This window comes from Bubalus kerabau, chromosome 1 (genome assembly GCF_029407905.1).
Source record: "Bubalus kerabau isolate K-KA32 ecotype Philippines breed swamp buffalo chromosome 1, PCC_UOA_SB_1v2, whole genome shotgun sequence".
In the NCBI taxonomy this organism is placed as follows: Eukaryota; Metazoa; Chordata; class Mammalia; order Artiodactyla; family Bovidae; genus Bubalus; species Bubalus kerabau.
Genome location: NC_073624.1, coordinates 179465860 through 179484609, shown reverse-complemented (window position 1 = coordinate 179484609; position 18750 = coordinate 179465860). Strand labels below are relative to the sequence as shown.

At 40.6% G+C, this 18750-nt stretch overlaps 1 protein-coding gene across 1 annotated transcript in view; it reads right to left on the bottom strand.

Annotated features, from left to right (window-relative positions):
- LOC129621772 (adhesion G protein-coupled receptor E2-like) overlaps window positions 1–18750 on the bottom strand; it is a 103988-nt gene that overhangs the window by 30722 nt on the left and 54516 nt on the right. The window contains exons 16-20 of the mRNA XM_055538638.1: window positions 18530–18596; window positions 18168–18259; window positions 17112–17280; window positions 16920–17030; window positions 6487–6693 (exon numbers count right to left, since the gene is read on the bottom strand). Of these exons, the coding sequence (XP_055394613.1) occupies window positions 6487–6693; window positions 16920–17030; window positions 17112–17280; window positions 18168–18259; window positions 18530–18596 (646 nt within the window). The remainder of the gene's footprint in view (window positions 1–6486; window positions 6694–16919; window positions 17031–17111; window positions 17281–18167; window positions 18260–18529; window positions 18597–18750) is intronic.

Genomic DNA, 18750 nt, shown 5'->3' with positions numbered 1-18750 from the left:
TACATGATTTTCAGTGAACATACTGTAACACTTTTTTCTTTAATATATCTTCATCAAATATTGAAGAATTTATAGGATATGCTCTACATGATTATAATGCTATTATATCCAAGAAAATAATTTCATAATAACTTTAAATATCTCATACATATTCAATTTATCCCAATCGTTTCCAAAATATTTTTATAGCATATATCCAAATCAGAGTCCTACTGAAAGCCTGTTGCTGAGCCGTGAAAGACGCCAGGATTCTTGGCCTCCGGAGGAGAGAAATTCACTCTGGGGCCAGTGACGAGGCTTGATCTCTCAGAGCTATTGTGCAATAAAGTTTTATTAAAGTATAAAAGAGATAGAGAAAGCTTCTGACATAGACACCAGAAGGGGGCAGAAAGAGTGCCTCCTGCTAGCCTTTGAAAGTGAAAGTGAAAGTGAAAGTGAAGTCGCTCAGTCGTGTCCGACTCTTTGCGACCCCATGGACTGTAGCCTATCAGGCTCCTCCATCCATGGGATTTTCCAGGCAAGAGTACTGGAGTGGATTGCCATTTCCTTCTCCAGGGGATCTTCCCAATCCAGGGATCAAATCTGGGTCTCCCGCATTGTAGACAGATGCTTTACCGTCTGAAGCACCAGGGAAATCTGCTAGCCTTTAGCTGCATGCTATATACCCATCAGCAAGCTGTTAATTAGAGAAAGGAGGTGTCTCAAAACTCAGAGTGGCACCAGGCCTGTCACCCACAACATGCATTTTGAGATAACATTAGCACCAGGTGAGTCATCCCAGGCCAAAAAACCATTGACATGAATCGTGAAGAAAGGCAGGTTTTCAAGTAAATATATAGTTTCATTAACATAGATTAGGAGAACAATGTGTGAATAAAACATACAGGTTTGTTGAGCCCTCATTGGTCCTGAGTCTTAAGCAAACCGACTTGAAGAAAGACAGAGTCTAGGGTAAATACATAGTTCATTAACATAGCTTAAGACAAACATTTCCATAAGAAAAACGCATTGATTGGTTACCTCAAAGTTTGAGAAAAGTTAAGTTCAGGTGGAGCCAGGTGTCATCATGGCAACACAGAATTTTAAGAAAAAAGTCTTTTAAAATTTATATAGAGAAGGGGAAAAAATCTAGCACTTGTTTGTTTCCTCCTGTCACTTAAGAAAGAGATAAAAAAATGTCTGACACTTGCAGTCTATTTCCTCTGTTTGGAGACCCCTGGCCTTCTTGCCTGTTACCCTCTCACTACTAAAGTTGACAGTGAATTTGATTGCCATGTCACTTTCATCACTTTTATCTAGATAGCCTTATGCACCTTTTACAATGATACTGACATTAGAAAAATTTCCTGTTTTGTATTTGCCTGACTGCTTCATCATGGTTATTTAACTTGTGTGCCTTTCCCCTGTGTTTCATGTGTACTGAAAGTCTGGTCTCAAAGAACAGGTACCAGAAAGATTTTTCTAGAAAGGGCCAGATGGTAAAAGATTTTGGCTCTGTGATCTTGCAGACTGTTTCACAAGCACTCAACTTCACACTGTAGCCTGAAAGCAACTATGGACAATAAACCAGTGAATAGTGTGGTTCTGAACCAGTAAGAGTTTATTTGCAAAGACAGGCAGCTTCCTGGATTTGCCTGCAAAGCCTCGGTCTGAAGGTTAGATTAGATATAAGTTAAATTGATTGGGCTTTCCCAATGGCTTAGTGGGTAAAGAATCTGCTTGCAATGCAGGAGACACAGGCAGATGAGGGTTTGATCCCTCAATCAGAAAGATGCCCTGGAAGAGATCAATACTAGAGGCAACCCACTCTTGTATTCTTGCCTGGAGAATGCCATGGACAGAGGAGCCTGGAGGGCTGGACATGACTGAAGCGACAGCGTGCGCACACACACACACACACACTTATGATATGGACACAAACCTTTATTTAGCACAAACAGGATGTTTTCAGTTTATGTCTTATCAGGAAATATATAACATCAGACTTATATTATTGATGTTAAGATTGATCATTAAGTTCATTTGGTGCCTATCTGATCTAACATTACAAAAATACACTTTGGTCCTTGTAATAAATCAATAATCACTTAAGAGAGTTCTTTAGCATTGTGAGATTGGCCAGTTTTTCAACAAGATTTCCCCCAGTGCTTTTAGTGGTGATTTACTGGATACTGAAAAATTGTCATTATCTACTTCTGTCATATCTTCTACACTTATTTTCAAATATGTTAAGTATCATTATCTACTCATGGATATTTTAAATTTAGCATACTATGATCGTTTAAAGTCATTTCCCATTTGGTTTAAATTGATACAAATCTGGTCAGTGGATGTCCATGGGACATTTCTATGTCCCACTGGACTTGGATCTTGCCAAGATCACATTCTGAGAATGAAATAGTTTGTTATACATGTAAGTAAAACTTAAAATATGTGCAGTAGCAATATATGCTTTCTAACCCAGCACATCTTACAATTGAAAGGATGGAGAGATTTTATTTATTTACAGGGTTCTGATTTTACTCTTAACAAAGCCTTTTCTTTAACATGTAAGCTCTGTTGAAATTAGAAACTAGATCTCTTTTTTTAAAAAAATTTAAATTTATTTATTTTAATTGAAGGCTAATTAATTTACAATATTGTATTGGTTTTGCCATACATCAACATGAGTCTGCCACTGGTGTACACGTGTTCCCCATCCTGAACCCCCCTCCCGCTTCCCTCCCCGTACCATCCCTCTGGGTCATCCCAGTGCACCAGTCCATCGATGCACCCAGTCTATCGATGCAGGAAACTAGATCTCTTAATTTAGTGCAGTACATGGTGTGTACCAAGCTTCCATGGTGGCTCAGATGGTAAAGAATCTGCCTGCAATGCAGGAGGCCTGACTTCAATCTGTGGGTCAGGAAGGTTCCCTGAAGAAAGGAATAGCTATCCACTCCAGTATTCTTGTCTGGAGATTTCCATGGACAGAAGAGGCTGGTGGGCTATGGACTATGGGGTCACAAAAAGTTGGACACTATTGAGTGACTTACAAACACCCACACATATGGTGAGTAGTAAAATATATTTTTCTCATGCATAAGTTAGTAATCTTTACATGGAGGGTGAAGAAGTTGAAGCATGTATGTATTGAAACCAATTGTCCTGCTTGCTTGTAACTCAAGTGTTTTTAGGACATAATCCAGGAAAAATTTGGTACATCATAGCAATTGTTTACCCTCCATGCAGGAATTTACTTTCCTGTCTTATGGTATTTTAAGACAGTTTTCTGAGGCTCATTTTCCTTATCATTTACCTTCAAATATCTTCATATACCTACAAACTTGAGGAACTTTGTAGAAAAAGGTTGAAGCAGGTGATTTAATCTAAGGCAACTGGAGAATTACATCAGAGCCCTTTGACTATGCTGAGAGTGAGGTGAGCATACCATATGGAGTAGAAAAGCAAAATTCTCCCAGCAATCTAAATATCAACAATTCCCATCATACTTCCTTACACAATGGTTCCATGAAGAGTTCCTGTAACAAACATGAAAACATATTTAAAAAGTTTTGCTCAAAGATGACGGTTCAGAATTTCCCTTGCTGAACAGGATACAAGATCATCTGATTTAGCCGTTAATTTAAGTCTCCTGAAAAGGAATATGTAAAAATGACACTTCGTTAGAAACTGCAAAACTTTTACACCGAAAACTAAAGAAGATTGTCAAAAGAAGTCAAAGAAGACCCAAAGAAATGGATCAACATGCCACATTCATGGATCAGAAGACAATACTGTCAAAATGATAGCAGTGCAGCAAATTGATCTATAGATTCAATGCAATCCTTATCAACATCTCAGTAACCTTATGATGTTGAATAAATATCCCCAGTTTCAATCAACTGATATTACTGTGGATGTTTTGTGCACATGGCTTTGTGCCGACCCTGTGCATTAAAAATAACACAGGCAAGATTTCTGATTTCACAAACCTTACCATCTAGTGGGAAGACAAATACAAATGGTCAATTATATTTGCAAAATGGGAGGTCCGTCTGCCCTGGTCCCTCCAATGATGTCCCTATTTTTTCCTCTCCATGAAATGACCTAGAGCATTCTCTGTCCAGATGATTCTCTCTGTGTTAATGAAAAGAAAACAATGGACCTCCCTGGCTTCTTAGAAGATGTGATAAGTGGATAATGAACCTGATTTCACCAGGTACAGTAGTGTGGATGAGGGTAGTGGGAAGTTCATGAATAAAGATATGGTCATGAATTGGTATGCTGGGTCCTAGGTCAGGTATGACATTTATCAGTAAAATGTCAAATAAATAACAAGCCCTCCAGATGATTTTAGATGTACTGTAAGACTTGAGAGTCTTTAGTTTCACTAACAGCATATCTAAAGAGTGTCCCTTAATCCATAAGAAAAGTACTACAAGCTAATAGAAAAATATACCAAGGATATGAACAAATCGTTTCCAGAGATTGAAATATTACTGACTCATAAAGAAAGATGTTCCCTTTCACTAAAAATAAAAAGGATACAAAGATACACATCTTTCCCTAGATATGCTATTTTCCTCTCAGATGGGTAAAAGTACAAAATTGGATAAGAACCTTGTGGTGAGGCTGTAGGGAAACATGTGGTTCAGGATAAAAAATCTATCTGCCAATGCAAGAAATGCAAGAGATGTGAGTTTGATCCCTAGGTTGGCAAAATCCTGGAAGTGGACATGGCAATGCACTCTAGTATTCTTGCCCAGAAAATCCCATGGATAGAGGAGCTTGCAGGCTACAGTACATGGAATCACAACAGAGTTCACCAAAAGTGAGCACACACACACATACTACTGTTGGCAGGGTCGACGGAGTGACCTCAAGATGTTGAAATATGGAAGTATCTACAAACATGCAGTTGTGAATTTGACGCAGTATCCAACCTAACTGCATAATCAAAAATGAGATCAATGAAGTAAGTGTAAACAGTTGCAACATTATTTGTATTAGCAAATGATCTAACAAAAACACTCACTATAAGAGCCTTGATATGTAATTTATACAACAGAATGCCACATGGTCAAAAAATAATGGAGGATCTCTTTGTAGACTCAAGAGAATAATCTATCAGATGTGTGAAAAAAGAAGGAACAAATAAGAAATACATAGATTGTATTTACTGTGTAAAACATCTATTGACACGTGCAGGAGAAGCCAAATTTGGTTTTTAGACCAAGAGGAACTCAGTGTCTGGGGTTCGAAGTGAGATGGAGATGGTTCCTTTCTTATTGTCTTGGCCTTCAAAGCCCAAATATTTTAACTCTTCAATAAATGTAAAATGGTGTATTAAGTATGGATATTTTGACATCTAGTCACATGGCTGTAGGAAACATGGCCTTGGATTGTTGTTCAAACTTCTGGGGGCTCCTGTGACTCTTAAGCATTTTGTGCTACAGTCGTTTCATGCTTACTTTCATTTCAGTGCCACTTTTATTTCAGTAAATTCCCCATTGTTTCAGGTTGCCAGAGAGTGTTGGTTTTGACGAACCAGAGAAAGTAAGCAGCTCATTTGGTCAGGTGAAGAGGTAAAGTTTTCTCCTGACTCACCTGTACTCACTGGTTCCTCTGGTCCCCTCTGATCTCTGCCATCATCAAATCTTTTTTTCTATAGCCCCTGTGCACTCGATTCCAGAAGACTCTCATGGTATTGAGAATTCTACTGACAACCATATCACTGTCCCCTGTGGTATACATAACCACTTCCAGGTTTGAAGTCAAATGCGAATCTGGGTGGGCTTCCAAGGTGGTGATAAAGAATGCAGTAAAGAACACAGGAGACATGAGACACAGGCTTCATCCCTGTGTTGGGAAGATCCCATGGAGAAGAGAATGGCTACCCACTCCAGTATTCTTTCCTGGGAAAGTCCATGGAAAAGCAGTCTGGGGGGCTACAGCCTATTGGGTTGCAAGAGTTGGAGGTGACTTAGAGACTAAACCACCATGGCTAATTCACATTGTTTTATCACTGAAACCAAAACAACATTGTAAAGCAATTATCCTCCAGTTTGAGAAAAACAAAAACAAAAAAAGAACTTCCTCTACAAAAAAAAAACAAAAACACAAACTGAGCTTTCTTTTTTTTTGGAGAAAACATTCAAAGTTTAGAAAGTTTTCATGTAAGGGAGCTTCTCCTGGTGGCCTCCAGATAGAGACACTGTGAGAGGTTCCAGGAGAGGCCACCTGAGAGGGAACACATATAGGCCCTGAGAGCTATACCAGCTCCCTTGCTGACAGATAGGAAGACAATGAGACCTCAGTCTGACAACCACAAGGAACTGAACCTTGCCAGAAGTCAGAGGGTTGGATGAGGACTCTGAGCCTCAATAAGAATGCAGTCCAGGTGGACAGAATGATTTCAGCATTGTAAAAATCTGAGCAGCCATCCCAGTTGTACCATGCAAGATTTAATTTTTTTCTTGTTTTACATGGGTGGGAATTTGTTACCCAGCAGCACACATTGAATGTAGCCACTCTGAGGGTTCTCCTCTGCACATCATAGTGGGCCATGAGGACAGCAAAGCTGCTGAGTTGGGTGCACTGGCAGGTGGTTCCCACCATCTTGCAGCCTCTGGTGGTCTGGTGACCACTTACATTCTGGCCACACTCCCAGAAGATGCAGTATGCCTTCTTCTTTGGCCCAAGGATCACTGACTATAGGGACAGGAAGTAGGTGTGAGCTGGTGGGTCTATTGCTCAGAAATGCTGACCCAAAGCTAGCTTATGCTGGGCTTTCCTGGGGATATGATGCACTTGTGGGGGAGCCCCCTGAAACCCAAGGCTCTGCCCAGGACTCAGGACTCTTCCACATCCACAGCTCCATCCCAGCAGGACTCACATGTTGGAAGACCAAGGTGACAGGGGAGCTGAGGTTCTGGGTGTTATTGTTGCTGATAAAGGTGGATACGCCATCTGAGATCAGTATGAGGGAGACTTCCCACAGCAAATCCCTGTGTGTCTCATGTGCAATTGCCTGTTCCTCTGTATCCAGGACCGGGGGACTTTATCCAGCAACTTTCCCATCCCAAGTGTGGAGATAAGCCCTACCACTATAGGACCTGCAGGACAAGGACAAGTTTGACATCTGGGAGTGCCCAACATGACCCCTCTTTTAGATGGACTTTCTTTGTAGCCCCATCATAACCCGCAATTCCTTTTAAACTTTACTTTTGCTTCTTGGTTAGTGGCCACAAGAGGCTGCTCTTAGTGGGGCAAGGTTTCTCTAATAATTAGATACAGCAAGGTGACTCAGTTATGCACATATATACATTCTTTTAATATTATTTTCCATTATGATTTATCTTAGGTGTTTACAGTTTTTTTGAATGCACTGTTTAGTTCAGTTCAGTTGCTCAGTCATGTCCGACTCTTTGCAACCCCATGAACTGCAGTACGCCAGGCCTCCTTGTCCATCACCAACTCCCAGAGTCCACCTAAACCCATGTCCATTGAGTTGGTGATGCCATCCAACTATCTTATCCTCTGTCGTCCCCTTCTTCTCCTGCTCTCAATCTTTCCCAGAATCAGGGTCTTTTCAAATGAGTCAGCTCTTCGCATAAGGTGCCCAAAGCATTGGAGTTTCAGCTTCAACATCAGTCCTTGGGACACAGTAAAATTCCAGATTTGCAGGAATTGAGTAACCAATAAGTCCACCACCATGACTTCTTTCACACTGATGACATGATGAATTTCTTGAAACACACACAACTAAGTATCTTTTGTTCTCACTTAATGGCTCAAAGAATAACACTTCAGGTTTTCCATGCAATAAGAAGATACAGTTCAAATGATTTTTTTTCTGCCAGTCTGCACAGCTTGAGGGATCTTAATTTCCTGAGCAGGGACTGAAGCTGGGCGCAAAGCAGTGAAAGTGCCAAGTCTTAACCACCGGACTGCCAGGGAATTCCTCCAAAGATCTTTTTAAAATTAATTAATTCATTTTAATTGGAGGCTAATTACTTTACAGTATTGGGGTGGCTTTTGCCATACGTTAACATGAATCAGCCATGGGTGTACATAAGTCCCCCCCCATCCTGAACCCCACTCCCATCTCTCTCCCTTCCACATCCCTCTGGGTTGTCCCAGAGCACTGGTTCTGAGTGCCCTGTTTCATGCATCAGACTTGTACTGTATCTGTTTTACATGTGTAATATACATGTTTCAATGCTAGTCTCTCAAATCATCCCACTTTCACCTCCCACATAGTCCAAAAGTCTGTTCTTTACCTCTGCCTCTCTTTAGCTGTCTTGCAAATAGAGTCATCATTACCATCTTTCTACATTCTATATATATGCATTAATATCCTGTATTGGTGTTTCTCTTTCTGACTTATTTCACTCTATATAATAGGCTCCAGCTTCATCCCCCTCATTAGAACTGACACAAATGCATTCTTTTTAATAGCTGAGTAATATTCCATTCAGTATATGTACCACAACTTCCTTATCCATTCATCTGCCGATGGACATCTATGTCCATCCATGTCCTAGCTACTGTAAACAGGGCAGCAATGAATACTGGGGTACACGTGTTTCTTTCAATTCTGGTTTTTTGGTGTGTATGCCCAGCAGTGGGATTGCTGGGTCATATGGCAGTTCTATTTCCAGCTTTTTAAGGAATCTCCACACTGTTCTCCATAGAGAACAGTGGCCATACTAGTTTGCATTTCCACCAACAGTATAAGAGGGTTCCCTTTTCTCCACACCCTCTCCAGCACTTACTGTTTGTAGACTTTTTGATGGCAGCCATGCTGAAAGGTGTGAGATGGTATCTCATTGAGGTTTTGATTAGCATTTTCTGATAATGAGCAATGTTGAGTATCTTTTCCTGTGTTTGTTAACCATCTATAGGTCTTCTTTGGAGAAACGTCTGTTTAGTTCTTTGGCCCACTTTTTGATTGGGTCATTTGTTTTTCTGGTATTGAGCTGCATGGGCTGTTTGTATATTTTGGAGTTGAATTCTTTGCTGTCAGTTGCTTCATTTGCTATTATTTTCTTGCATTCTGAAGGCTGCCTTTTCACCTTGTTTATAGTGTCCTTCATTGTGTGAAAGCTTTTAAGTTTAATTAGGCCCAATTTGTTTCTTTTGTTTTTATTTCCTTTACTCTGGGAGGTGGGTCATAGAGGATCCTGCTGTGATTTATGTCAGAGACTGTTCTACCATTGTTTTCTTCTAAGAGTTTTATAGTTTCTGGTCTTATGTTTAGATCTTTAAACCATTTTGAGTTTATTTTTGTGCACGGTGTTAGAAAGTGCTCTAGTTTCATTGTTGTATGGGTGGTCAGCCAGTTTTCCCAACACCACTTGTTAAAGAGATTGTCTTTTCTCCATTATATATTTTTGCCTCCTTAGTCAAAGATAAGGTACCCATAGGTGAATGGATTTATCTCTGGGCTTTCTATTTTATTCCATTGATCTATATTTATGTCTTTGTGCCAGTACCATACTGTGTTGATGACTGTAGCTTTGTAGCATAGTCTGAAGTCAGGAAGGTTGATTCCTCCAGTCCCATTCTTCTTTCTCAAGATTATTTTGGCTACTCAAAGTTTGTTATGTTTCCATACAAATTGTGAAATTATTTGTCCTAGCTCTGTGAAAAATCAAAGATGTTTTAAAGTAACTTGGAAAGGTAATATTTAAAAATGATACATAAGACCGTGGAAAGATAAATATTTTCTTTGAAAAAAAGGAAAGAAATTTAAGAAGCCTTCAGTTAAAAAAATCTCCTTGTCAGATGGACTTGTCAGGATAAGATCAAAATGCCTATCAGACTGGATGAAATTTGGTTGAGCCTGGCCTTTCTCAGAAGTCCCATCTCCCTATGTTTCCTAACCCTGAAGTTATAGAATATAATAACAGTTAAATGTCCTTCCAAAAAAAAAAAAAAAAAAAAAACAACAAAAAACCAAAAAACTATCTGTTTCTAAATGTATGTCTTGATTCCTCTAATCAGAGTTTGGGAAATGTTTTCTTCATGGAGTTATAAAATGGCAGTTTGAAAATTGATAAAAGTCTAGAAATGTTATCTGTTGTTAATTGCCTGAGATGTAAAGGAAAAATCACTGAAGTCCTTTTGGACAATCCTTACCATCCCCAGTATGAGTTATTTATTCCTAGGTCTATAGAAAGCTCAGGGAAAATTCTGGTGTTTGGGATGGGCAACTTCACTCAAGAAGGTTTCAAATATTGTGCTCCAGGAAATTATGCACAATGGAACACAGATAAATTATTTTGTTTTTCTTGAACAAGATGACAGGAAGCCATAGAAGAAATTCCAGGATGAAAGATATCCCTAACTTTTAAGCACAAGAGACACCAAATTTTAGGAGACAGTAGAAGATGTAATTACATTAAGCCATGGATTTGTTTGGTCCTTTGCCCATAGATAGTAGAAATAGCTGACTAGATTACTTGAAGTTTAGAATCCTTCAATGGCTATCTGATGCCCTTACTGTGTTTCTCTATAGAGAAAGTATATTTCGTTTCTTCACCATGTATATCATCTCTGCAGGAAGTGGGGGACAGTGGCAAATATTTATTCATATATATATATAAAATATGAAGAAGATTTCAGTGTTTCTACTATAAATCATGAAATTAAAAGATGCTTACTCCTTGGAAGGAAAGTTACAACTAACCTAGACAGCATATTAAAAAGCAGAGACATTACTTTGCCAACAAAGGTCCATCTAGTCAAAGCTATGGTTTTTGCAGTAGTCATGTATGCATGTGAGAGTTGGACTATAAACAAAGCTGAGCACCAAGGAATTGATGCTTTTGAACTGTGGTGTTGGAGAAGACTCCTGAGAGTCCCTTGGACAGCAAGGAGATCCAACTAGTCCATCCTAATGGAGATCAGTCCTGCGTGTTTATCAGAGGGACTGATGTTGAAGCCAAAACTCCAGTACTTTGGCCACCTGATGCGAGGAGCTGACTTATTGGAAAAGACCCTGATGCTGGGAAAGATTGAAGGCAGGAGGAGAAGGGGACGACAGAGGATGAGATGGTTGGATGGCATCACTGACTCAATGGAGATAAGTTTGAGTGAACTCCAGGAGTTGGTGATGGACAGGGAGGTCTGGCGTGCTGCAGCCCATGGGACTGCAAAGAGCTGGACATGACTGAGCAACTGAACTGAACTATAAATCAAACCCACGTACAATAGATGTGCTAGCAGAATAATGATCCCACAAAGATGTCAACATCTTAACTCTGGAAGCTGCAAATATATGAGCTTACATGGAAAAATGAATTTTTATGATCTTGAGGTGGAAAATTTATCCTGGATTACCCTGATGAGCCAATGTAATGATCTGGGTCTTCATAAAGGAGAGAGGGAAGTAAGAGAGTAAGACGTAGGAAAAGATATAATGATGGAGGTGAGGAGGAGGAGAGAGAGAGAGATGAAAGAGGAGGAGAAGAAGAAGGGGAAGAAGGAGGAGGAGGATAGAGGTGAGCCGATTGACCTGAAAAGCTACACTAAACAGACTTTGAAGATTGAGTGAATTACGAGGCCACTAACCATGGAATGCAGGCAGCACCAAGAAGTTAAAAAAAGGTGAAGAAATGTGTATTTCCCTAAAGTCTCCAGAAGGGATACAGACATTTTGATTTTAGTTCCATAAGATCCATTTTGAACTTTTTACCTCTAGATCTGTAGGATAAATTTGTTTTTTTAGCAGCAAGTGTGTGGTAACCTGTTACAGCAACGGTAGGAAACTACACTATGGAAGTGCAAGTCTTCTTGGATTCTAAAGTGAGGGAAGCTCAGATTTTGTTCTGTGTCTCCCAGAGACAGGGTTATGCCCTTGCTGAGGCTGAGTTGACTCAAGAACATGGAGAGTCACACACCATTAGCATTCCCTTAAGCAGAGACTCAGGAGTTATTTGTTCTATTCTCTCTGAATGAGTGTAATCCATGAGTGGGACAGGGCTGCGGTAGAGCAAGTCATTGACTCTCTTAGATCTGTGGGGTCCTCCCCATGTGGACAGCATCAATTGTATGAGGGAAGCCACATTAACTCAGGCTAGGTTACACTCTGCAACCTTGGCTGAATCAGAATTTAGTGTGAGGAGGATGTTCAGCCCCTCCCACCAAGACTTGACCCACTTAGAGTCTGCAAAGGGAAGCATGTGGTTAGTCCTGATTGAGTTAATCTAAGAAAATGGTCTTAATTTGGAGGGAGGAGACAAATGAGGCAACTGAGAGTTGAAAATGTTTCACAATTTTGAAACAATTTGAAAAGCAATTTGACCTAGCTCACAGAGCAAACACTTGGTTGAGCTAATATTTCATTCCAGATTTGTTTCAGCCTGGGAACTAGGATCTACACAATGCTCTGGGATCATAAGGAAATACTTGGGTTTAATTGGTAGACAGTATGGTTAATAATAAAAAAAATGTAGTAGGAGAGAGAATTACTTTGATATTTCTAAAGGAAAGAGGCACCATAAAATAATCAATAATTTTGTCTGATATTTTACCCCCTTAATGATCAGTTATTCATTCATTCATTTTTGTTTAGTAAGTAATTTCTGATCATTTGGAAAATGTTAAACACTGGAGAGAGAGATTGATGAATAAGACAGTTTCTGTCCCTTCTTTCAGGTGCAGATTATTCACTCATTAATTTAACCAATCATGTAGCAGTTATGCACTGAGTGTTCTACATGTCTGGCACTGTGTGAAATAGTGAAGATATAACAGACAGGAAAAGCAAAATGGTGCCTGCAGATGGTAAATCTAGAAGGAGACAGATATTAATCAAATACGGAAAATCAAGAGCAAAGTGACTCTGACAAAACTCTCTAGGGGCTATTGGAGAGAAACATGGAAGAATCTGATCTAACCTGAGCAGGTACAGGCTTCATGGAGGAATCGACATATAGAGATATGTCTGAAGGAGTACATAGTTTTGAGTTAAGGAATAAAAAAGAGTGTTTTAAAGAGAAGGAATATGTGCAAATCCTTTGGCCCAAAGAGGCACATTGAATTTTCAAAATTGAAAGAAATTTGATGTGGCCGGAATAATGGTGAGTACATGGTATATGAAGCTGGAGAGGAAAGCAGGAGATGAATCAAACAAATTCTCACTGATGTATGGCTCTTGGTTTTGACCCTATATGTAATGTTTTTACCAAAGAGTGCAATGATTTTATTTGTGTTTTGAAAAGATCTTTTTGATTTCTGGGTAAAGGATGTATTGGGAGGTGACAAGGATGGAAAGAATAATCAGTGAGGTGAGCATAGCAGGTGTTTAGGCAAGCTGGCAGCCTGGCTAAGGAGGAGGTGATGGAAGTTGAGATAGCAGGAGAGATTGTGGACATATTGAAAAGATAAGAACAAAAAGATCAAAGGTGGTATGTTGTGATGGTAATAAGATAGCTGTTGAGAGTAACTTTCAGGATCCAAACTTGTGCCAAAGGATGAATGTGGTATCATGAAGATTGAGAAGGACACCATGAGAAAGAACTGGATTAGGGTAAAGATTGCAAGCCTTAAATTGGAAAGCTGAGTTGATGAAGACTTTGAGATACCAAAAATGTCAAATACTCCATACTCCTTTAGATTTCAGAGGAGAAGTAAGAGATAAAGAAACTAATGGTCACCATTTGCAGCTATTGTGACTGAATCTAAGGAATAAATGTTGTCTAGGAGAAAAGAATAAAACAGGAATTAAAGTTGCTCTGGAACCAATCACTTGTATGGAACTACAAAGGAGACAGAGATTAGCAAGAGAGAATGGAAGAAAGACAAAGGGGAATGTATAGGTAGAATCTAGTGAGGATAAGGATGGAGTGTTTTATGAGCAAACAGCAGAGAATGATCAGAAATTGTGAAAGACTTTCTGGGAGATGGAAATCATTGTAAATCTAAGAGATATTTGTTTTGGTGAAATATAGGTGAAAGAAACTATAATTTACATGGGAGCCAGCACGGGAGTTCCCAACCCATGACAAAGGTCATGCGGAGAGGACCTGACATGCAAAGGCAAATCAGGACTCGAGAGGCCGCCTGGACCTGCCCGAGCATCTACCCCAAAACCAAAATCTGTCTATTTTACTATTTCACGACTTTCACCAACTTTTCTGACATTAACGTGGGGGCTATCCCCGACCACCTTTCTCTGAAGAAAATCAACTTAGAGCTCTAGCTAATAAGTCTCCAAGGTATAATAGGTGTGTTCCAATTCAAACCCCTCTGATGACTTTTTAGCTTGCCTGACAGGTTTGTTCAGATTCCTGCAGCTACACAAGTGATTGTTCACAGCCTCCCAACCACGAGAGGCACGGGAAGCTTAAGATATTCTAACAATGCAGAGCTTCTCGAGAGTTAAGGAATTATTATAATAACACTGGTGGAGCGTTTTATTGTTGAGCCAATACTTGCTGCCAAGTTTCCACATCCCCTGTATTGTGTCCTTGGGAGTATATTAATTGATATAGTTGGTATATAGGGAAAATAAGTAGTAACCTTGGTGTTAATAACCTTGGACCCTTGAGTTAATTCTTTTATTGTTATAGCCCACCACACTTTTGCCCTATAGGAATGCAACTTTAATGCTTTTGGAGGGTAGTGCCTGACTTTAGAATAATCACCTTTAGAGAAAATAAGTTTTCTGATTGACTAACCATTATTCAGAAGAAAGGGTCATAAAATGTTAACAGGCCTCTTGGCTAGAAGATGATGTAAATCACCTAAAGCCATATGATAAGTTTGCAGAAAGAAAGCCTGGCTTCGATAAGGGTCAAGGACTGCTGACTTTGTATGACTCTCTACCCCCTATTATCCTCTACGCACAACTTAAGGTATAAAAGCTACTTTGGAAAATAAAGTTGTGGGCCTTGCTCATCAGGCTTGGTCTCCCTGTGTCGTTGTTTCTTGTTTCCTTTTCTCTCGTTTTCTTCTCTGTTCTTCCTTCAGGATGACTAATTTGGAGCATGGGGCCCCTCTGAGACCATTTATTTGCCCGGGCTTCTAAGACTCACTCGAGAAGGTGCCTAAGGTGGGCACTTTCCACGATTTGAGAGGGCGCCTGTGGCCTCCGTGGTCAGTGCAAACCTGATGTCACAGGTTTTATTGGCTTTCTGGGTAAACCAGTTAGATCAAGCCTTTGTCTCTCCCCTTTTGCTATTCTTTCGCCAATGCTGTCCTCCCGAGGGAATCCCTGGATCCAGCCAGGGCTGGACCCCGGTAGGCTGAAGGCATGAGTTTAAGGCAGGGAAATAAAGACAGAAATGTCAACTCTTGGCTGGTAGCTAGAAGATGGCCAAGTAGTACATATTTGTAAGACAGAAGAGAACCAAACATGTATCCGCGGCTATGGGGAAAATACTGTTGAAAATGAGAGGAAAGAGTGAGGGAAGAAGGGTAAGGGGAAGAGAGAATGAGAGAATATGTGTGAAAAAGAATATAAGGGAAATTGATAAGCATTAATAATGGTATTCAAAGCATAGGTGGAATAATTGTCTTCAGAGACGAGAAGGTTCATTGTCTCAATGATACAAGAGAATGCACACTGATATTTTTTATGGCGTAGAGTTCACAAAGTATCATCATGACAAGGTTGATTTTCTTTGTGAAATAAGTGCTGAGAACATTTGTTGAGAAAGGGCAAAGTGGTAGAAGATTCAATGGTGGAATCAGTGCTTATGGAAGTTGGGGGAACCCGTAACGTAAGAAATGCAGAAGGGCTTCCAGGCAAATAGTAGTTTCCTTTCAGTGAGATGGAAGATTGAAGGCATTAAATAGAAGATGGAAGAGGTCAGAAAATATAAGGAAAATAAGTTTGTAAGCCTAAACCAGTAAGTGTTGTTTCTTGGTCATCACTGTCATGAATTATTGTGTCACTACTGCTTATCTTTTTCGGTTTTGTGGTGGGTAGAGGGAACCAAGGGGCTTTCCCAGTGTCTCAGGGGTAAAGAATCTGTCTGCAGTGCAGGAGACCTGCATTTGATCCCTGGATTGGGAAGATCCCCTGGAGGAGTGCATGACAACCCACTCCAGTATTCTTGCTGGAGAATCCCATGGACAGAGGATCCTGGTGTGCTACAGTCCATAGGAAAGCACGGAATCAGACACGACTGAAGCGACGGAGCACAGCACAGCACAGCACAGCACAGCACAGCACAGCACAGCATAGCACAGCATAGCACAGAGAGTGCCCCAATATCAGGCAGTCTTGTTAAGAAAGTCTAAAATTCCAGCTAACACCTTTCTCTTTGGTGCACAGATAAGTACATAATCTCCCCCCATTTTCTGCATTTTTGAGGGGTGCTGCTGAGTGTTACACAGAGACAGGTGTACAGCAAAATGGTAGGATAATGTGACTCTGAATAGAATGTACATCACCATTTCAGATCATTGATAGTTGCTTATTTAGTTGACCATGCACGGCACATAGTAAGTTTTCAATAAGAATACTGATATGAGTCAAGATGGACACAGTTCCCCAAAGGAATACAAGTGAAATACATTTTGTAAACAAACTGAGACCACTGCTAATGGTTAGTGTGTGTGTGTGTGTGTGTGTGTGCACACGTGTGCATGCTCAGTAGTGTCCGAATGTGTGCAACCCAATGGACTGTACCTGCCAGGCTCCTTTGTGCATGGAATTTTCCAGGCAAGAATACTGGAGTTCATTGCCATTTTCTACCTAGGGGATCTTCCTGACTCAGGGTTCAAACCCAGGTATCTGGCATCTCCTGCATTGACAGGCAGATTCTTTACCACCAATGCCACTTGAGAATGAGTCAAACAGTAAACAAAGGGTAAGCCATCCTAAGACAGCAACAGCTCATATGCAGTTGTCCAGTGTGCTGGGCATGTGCTGATCAATGAATTGGTTAGTGAAGTGCTCTGGGGGCAGCGCATGATCTTACCTCACTGTGTTTGCAACCATCAGACATGGTCCTGCTGGAGAGTGTGTAGTTCTCAGACTCGGCTTTGGTTTTCCTGATTCTTTTCAACCACTTCCTGTATTGCTCACGGACCTGCAAAGCATGCTCTGAGTCAGCTCACCTGAGTGGAGTGAGGATGGGATGAGTCCTGAGAGGGAGTCAAGACAGTGGTACCTGCTGGCTGAGAAGGCAGTACACCAGGAAGATGAAGACGCCCTGCAGGCTGTTGATGATGGTGAAGAGGTAGGCCATGACGCGGGCAGCCGGTCCCACCTGCAGGATTCCCAGAAACCACGTGCATCCCAAGATGAAGAGCTGAGCTGTGGCTTTAAATGTCAGCATCCTGAGTAGGAGGAGAAAGTAAGTTCCTGATACAACCAGAGCCATTCTCATCTTCACTCATGCATGCTCCTTCCTTTCCCTGTTGGTAATGACTTCTCAGACTGGGTTGTGATTGGTTTTATTCTTTGCTGTCAATGATGCTCCACAATAGAAATGCCACTGAGGTCTAGAATGACATTTTGATTTGGATGGAAAGGGAAGCGAAACTTCATAAGTTGCAAAATCTTTATGATCGTCTGTGGAGATACCTAATTTCATTCAACCAATGTTCCTGAGGAAGTACCATGCATCACACTCTGTGTTGGGTCCTGGGCATTAAACATCACAAAGGCGAGATATCTATTTTCATAAAGCTCATGATCTACTCAAATGACTAATACAACAAAACAGTAAGATGCATAATTTAGAAAAGATAATGGTAGAAGTGCAAAAGAAAGAGCCTCAGATATGCACAAGAGTTCCTGGAACAAAGGTCTGCCTAAACCTCTTAGAAGATTTAATGTTCACTGGGATTTTTACCAGGAAGAGGAGTGGGAGAGAGGTGAGAACGAGCTTGAAATGTGGGGTGTGAAAGTGTACTAGACTGTGGAAGTGGTCACATATTCGTCTAAGTGCTTCATGGGAACATAATTGTTCTCTGCACATTTGTCATAGGACTGCTGACAAAGTCCAGAGAATGTTGCTGAGGGAGTCACAAGGTCACAAACTGGAATTAGAGATGGATAGAGAACACCAGTGGTCTGAACTTGCTGCCTTAGGACACCTCCATTCATTTTACTCTGGCTTTCTTTAGAAAACCTGAGAATGGACACAAGGAACTGTTCAGGCACATGCCTTCACTTTTGCAACCACACATCTGCAGGGCTGTCAGTCTCTTCTCCATCTTACCTCGTGTTCTGGAGGGTGGACACCTCACTATTGAGGGAACAGAGTTTGCTTTTCAAAATCCAAAGGGTCATCAGAAAGAAGGCTAAATTGACCTTCAGGAAACCAGAAAAGATTTTTTGAGTACAATTTCAGTCCCTTGTCCAGCCTGTCCAACATCATTTCCACACGTAGGTAGTTTCTATTTTTAACCATATTAGTGAGTTAAGTTTTAAGAATGGTCTTAGAAAATGCAACCAAACCCATGATAACCCAGGAACACTCCTGTTCTTGTCACCTCTGTCACCAACCCATGCCCCCCACTTTTAGTTCTCTTTAAATGATGCTTAGCTGAGTATTAAAGATGCTTTGATGTCATCACTCACAGAGAAGATGGCACAGACTGGTCCAAGGAAACCCCATTTAAATCCTTTTTCTGAGTGGAGCCAGCAGCTGAGAAGGGAGAGAATAAAAAATGCATTTGTGATCAAGAAGATGTGGTACATATTTACAATGGAATATTAGTCAGAAAGAACTAAATAATGCCATCTGCAGTTACATGAATGGACCTAGAGATTGTCATACTGAGTGAAGTAAGTCAGATAGA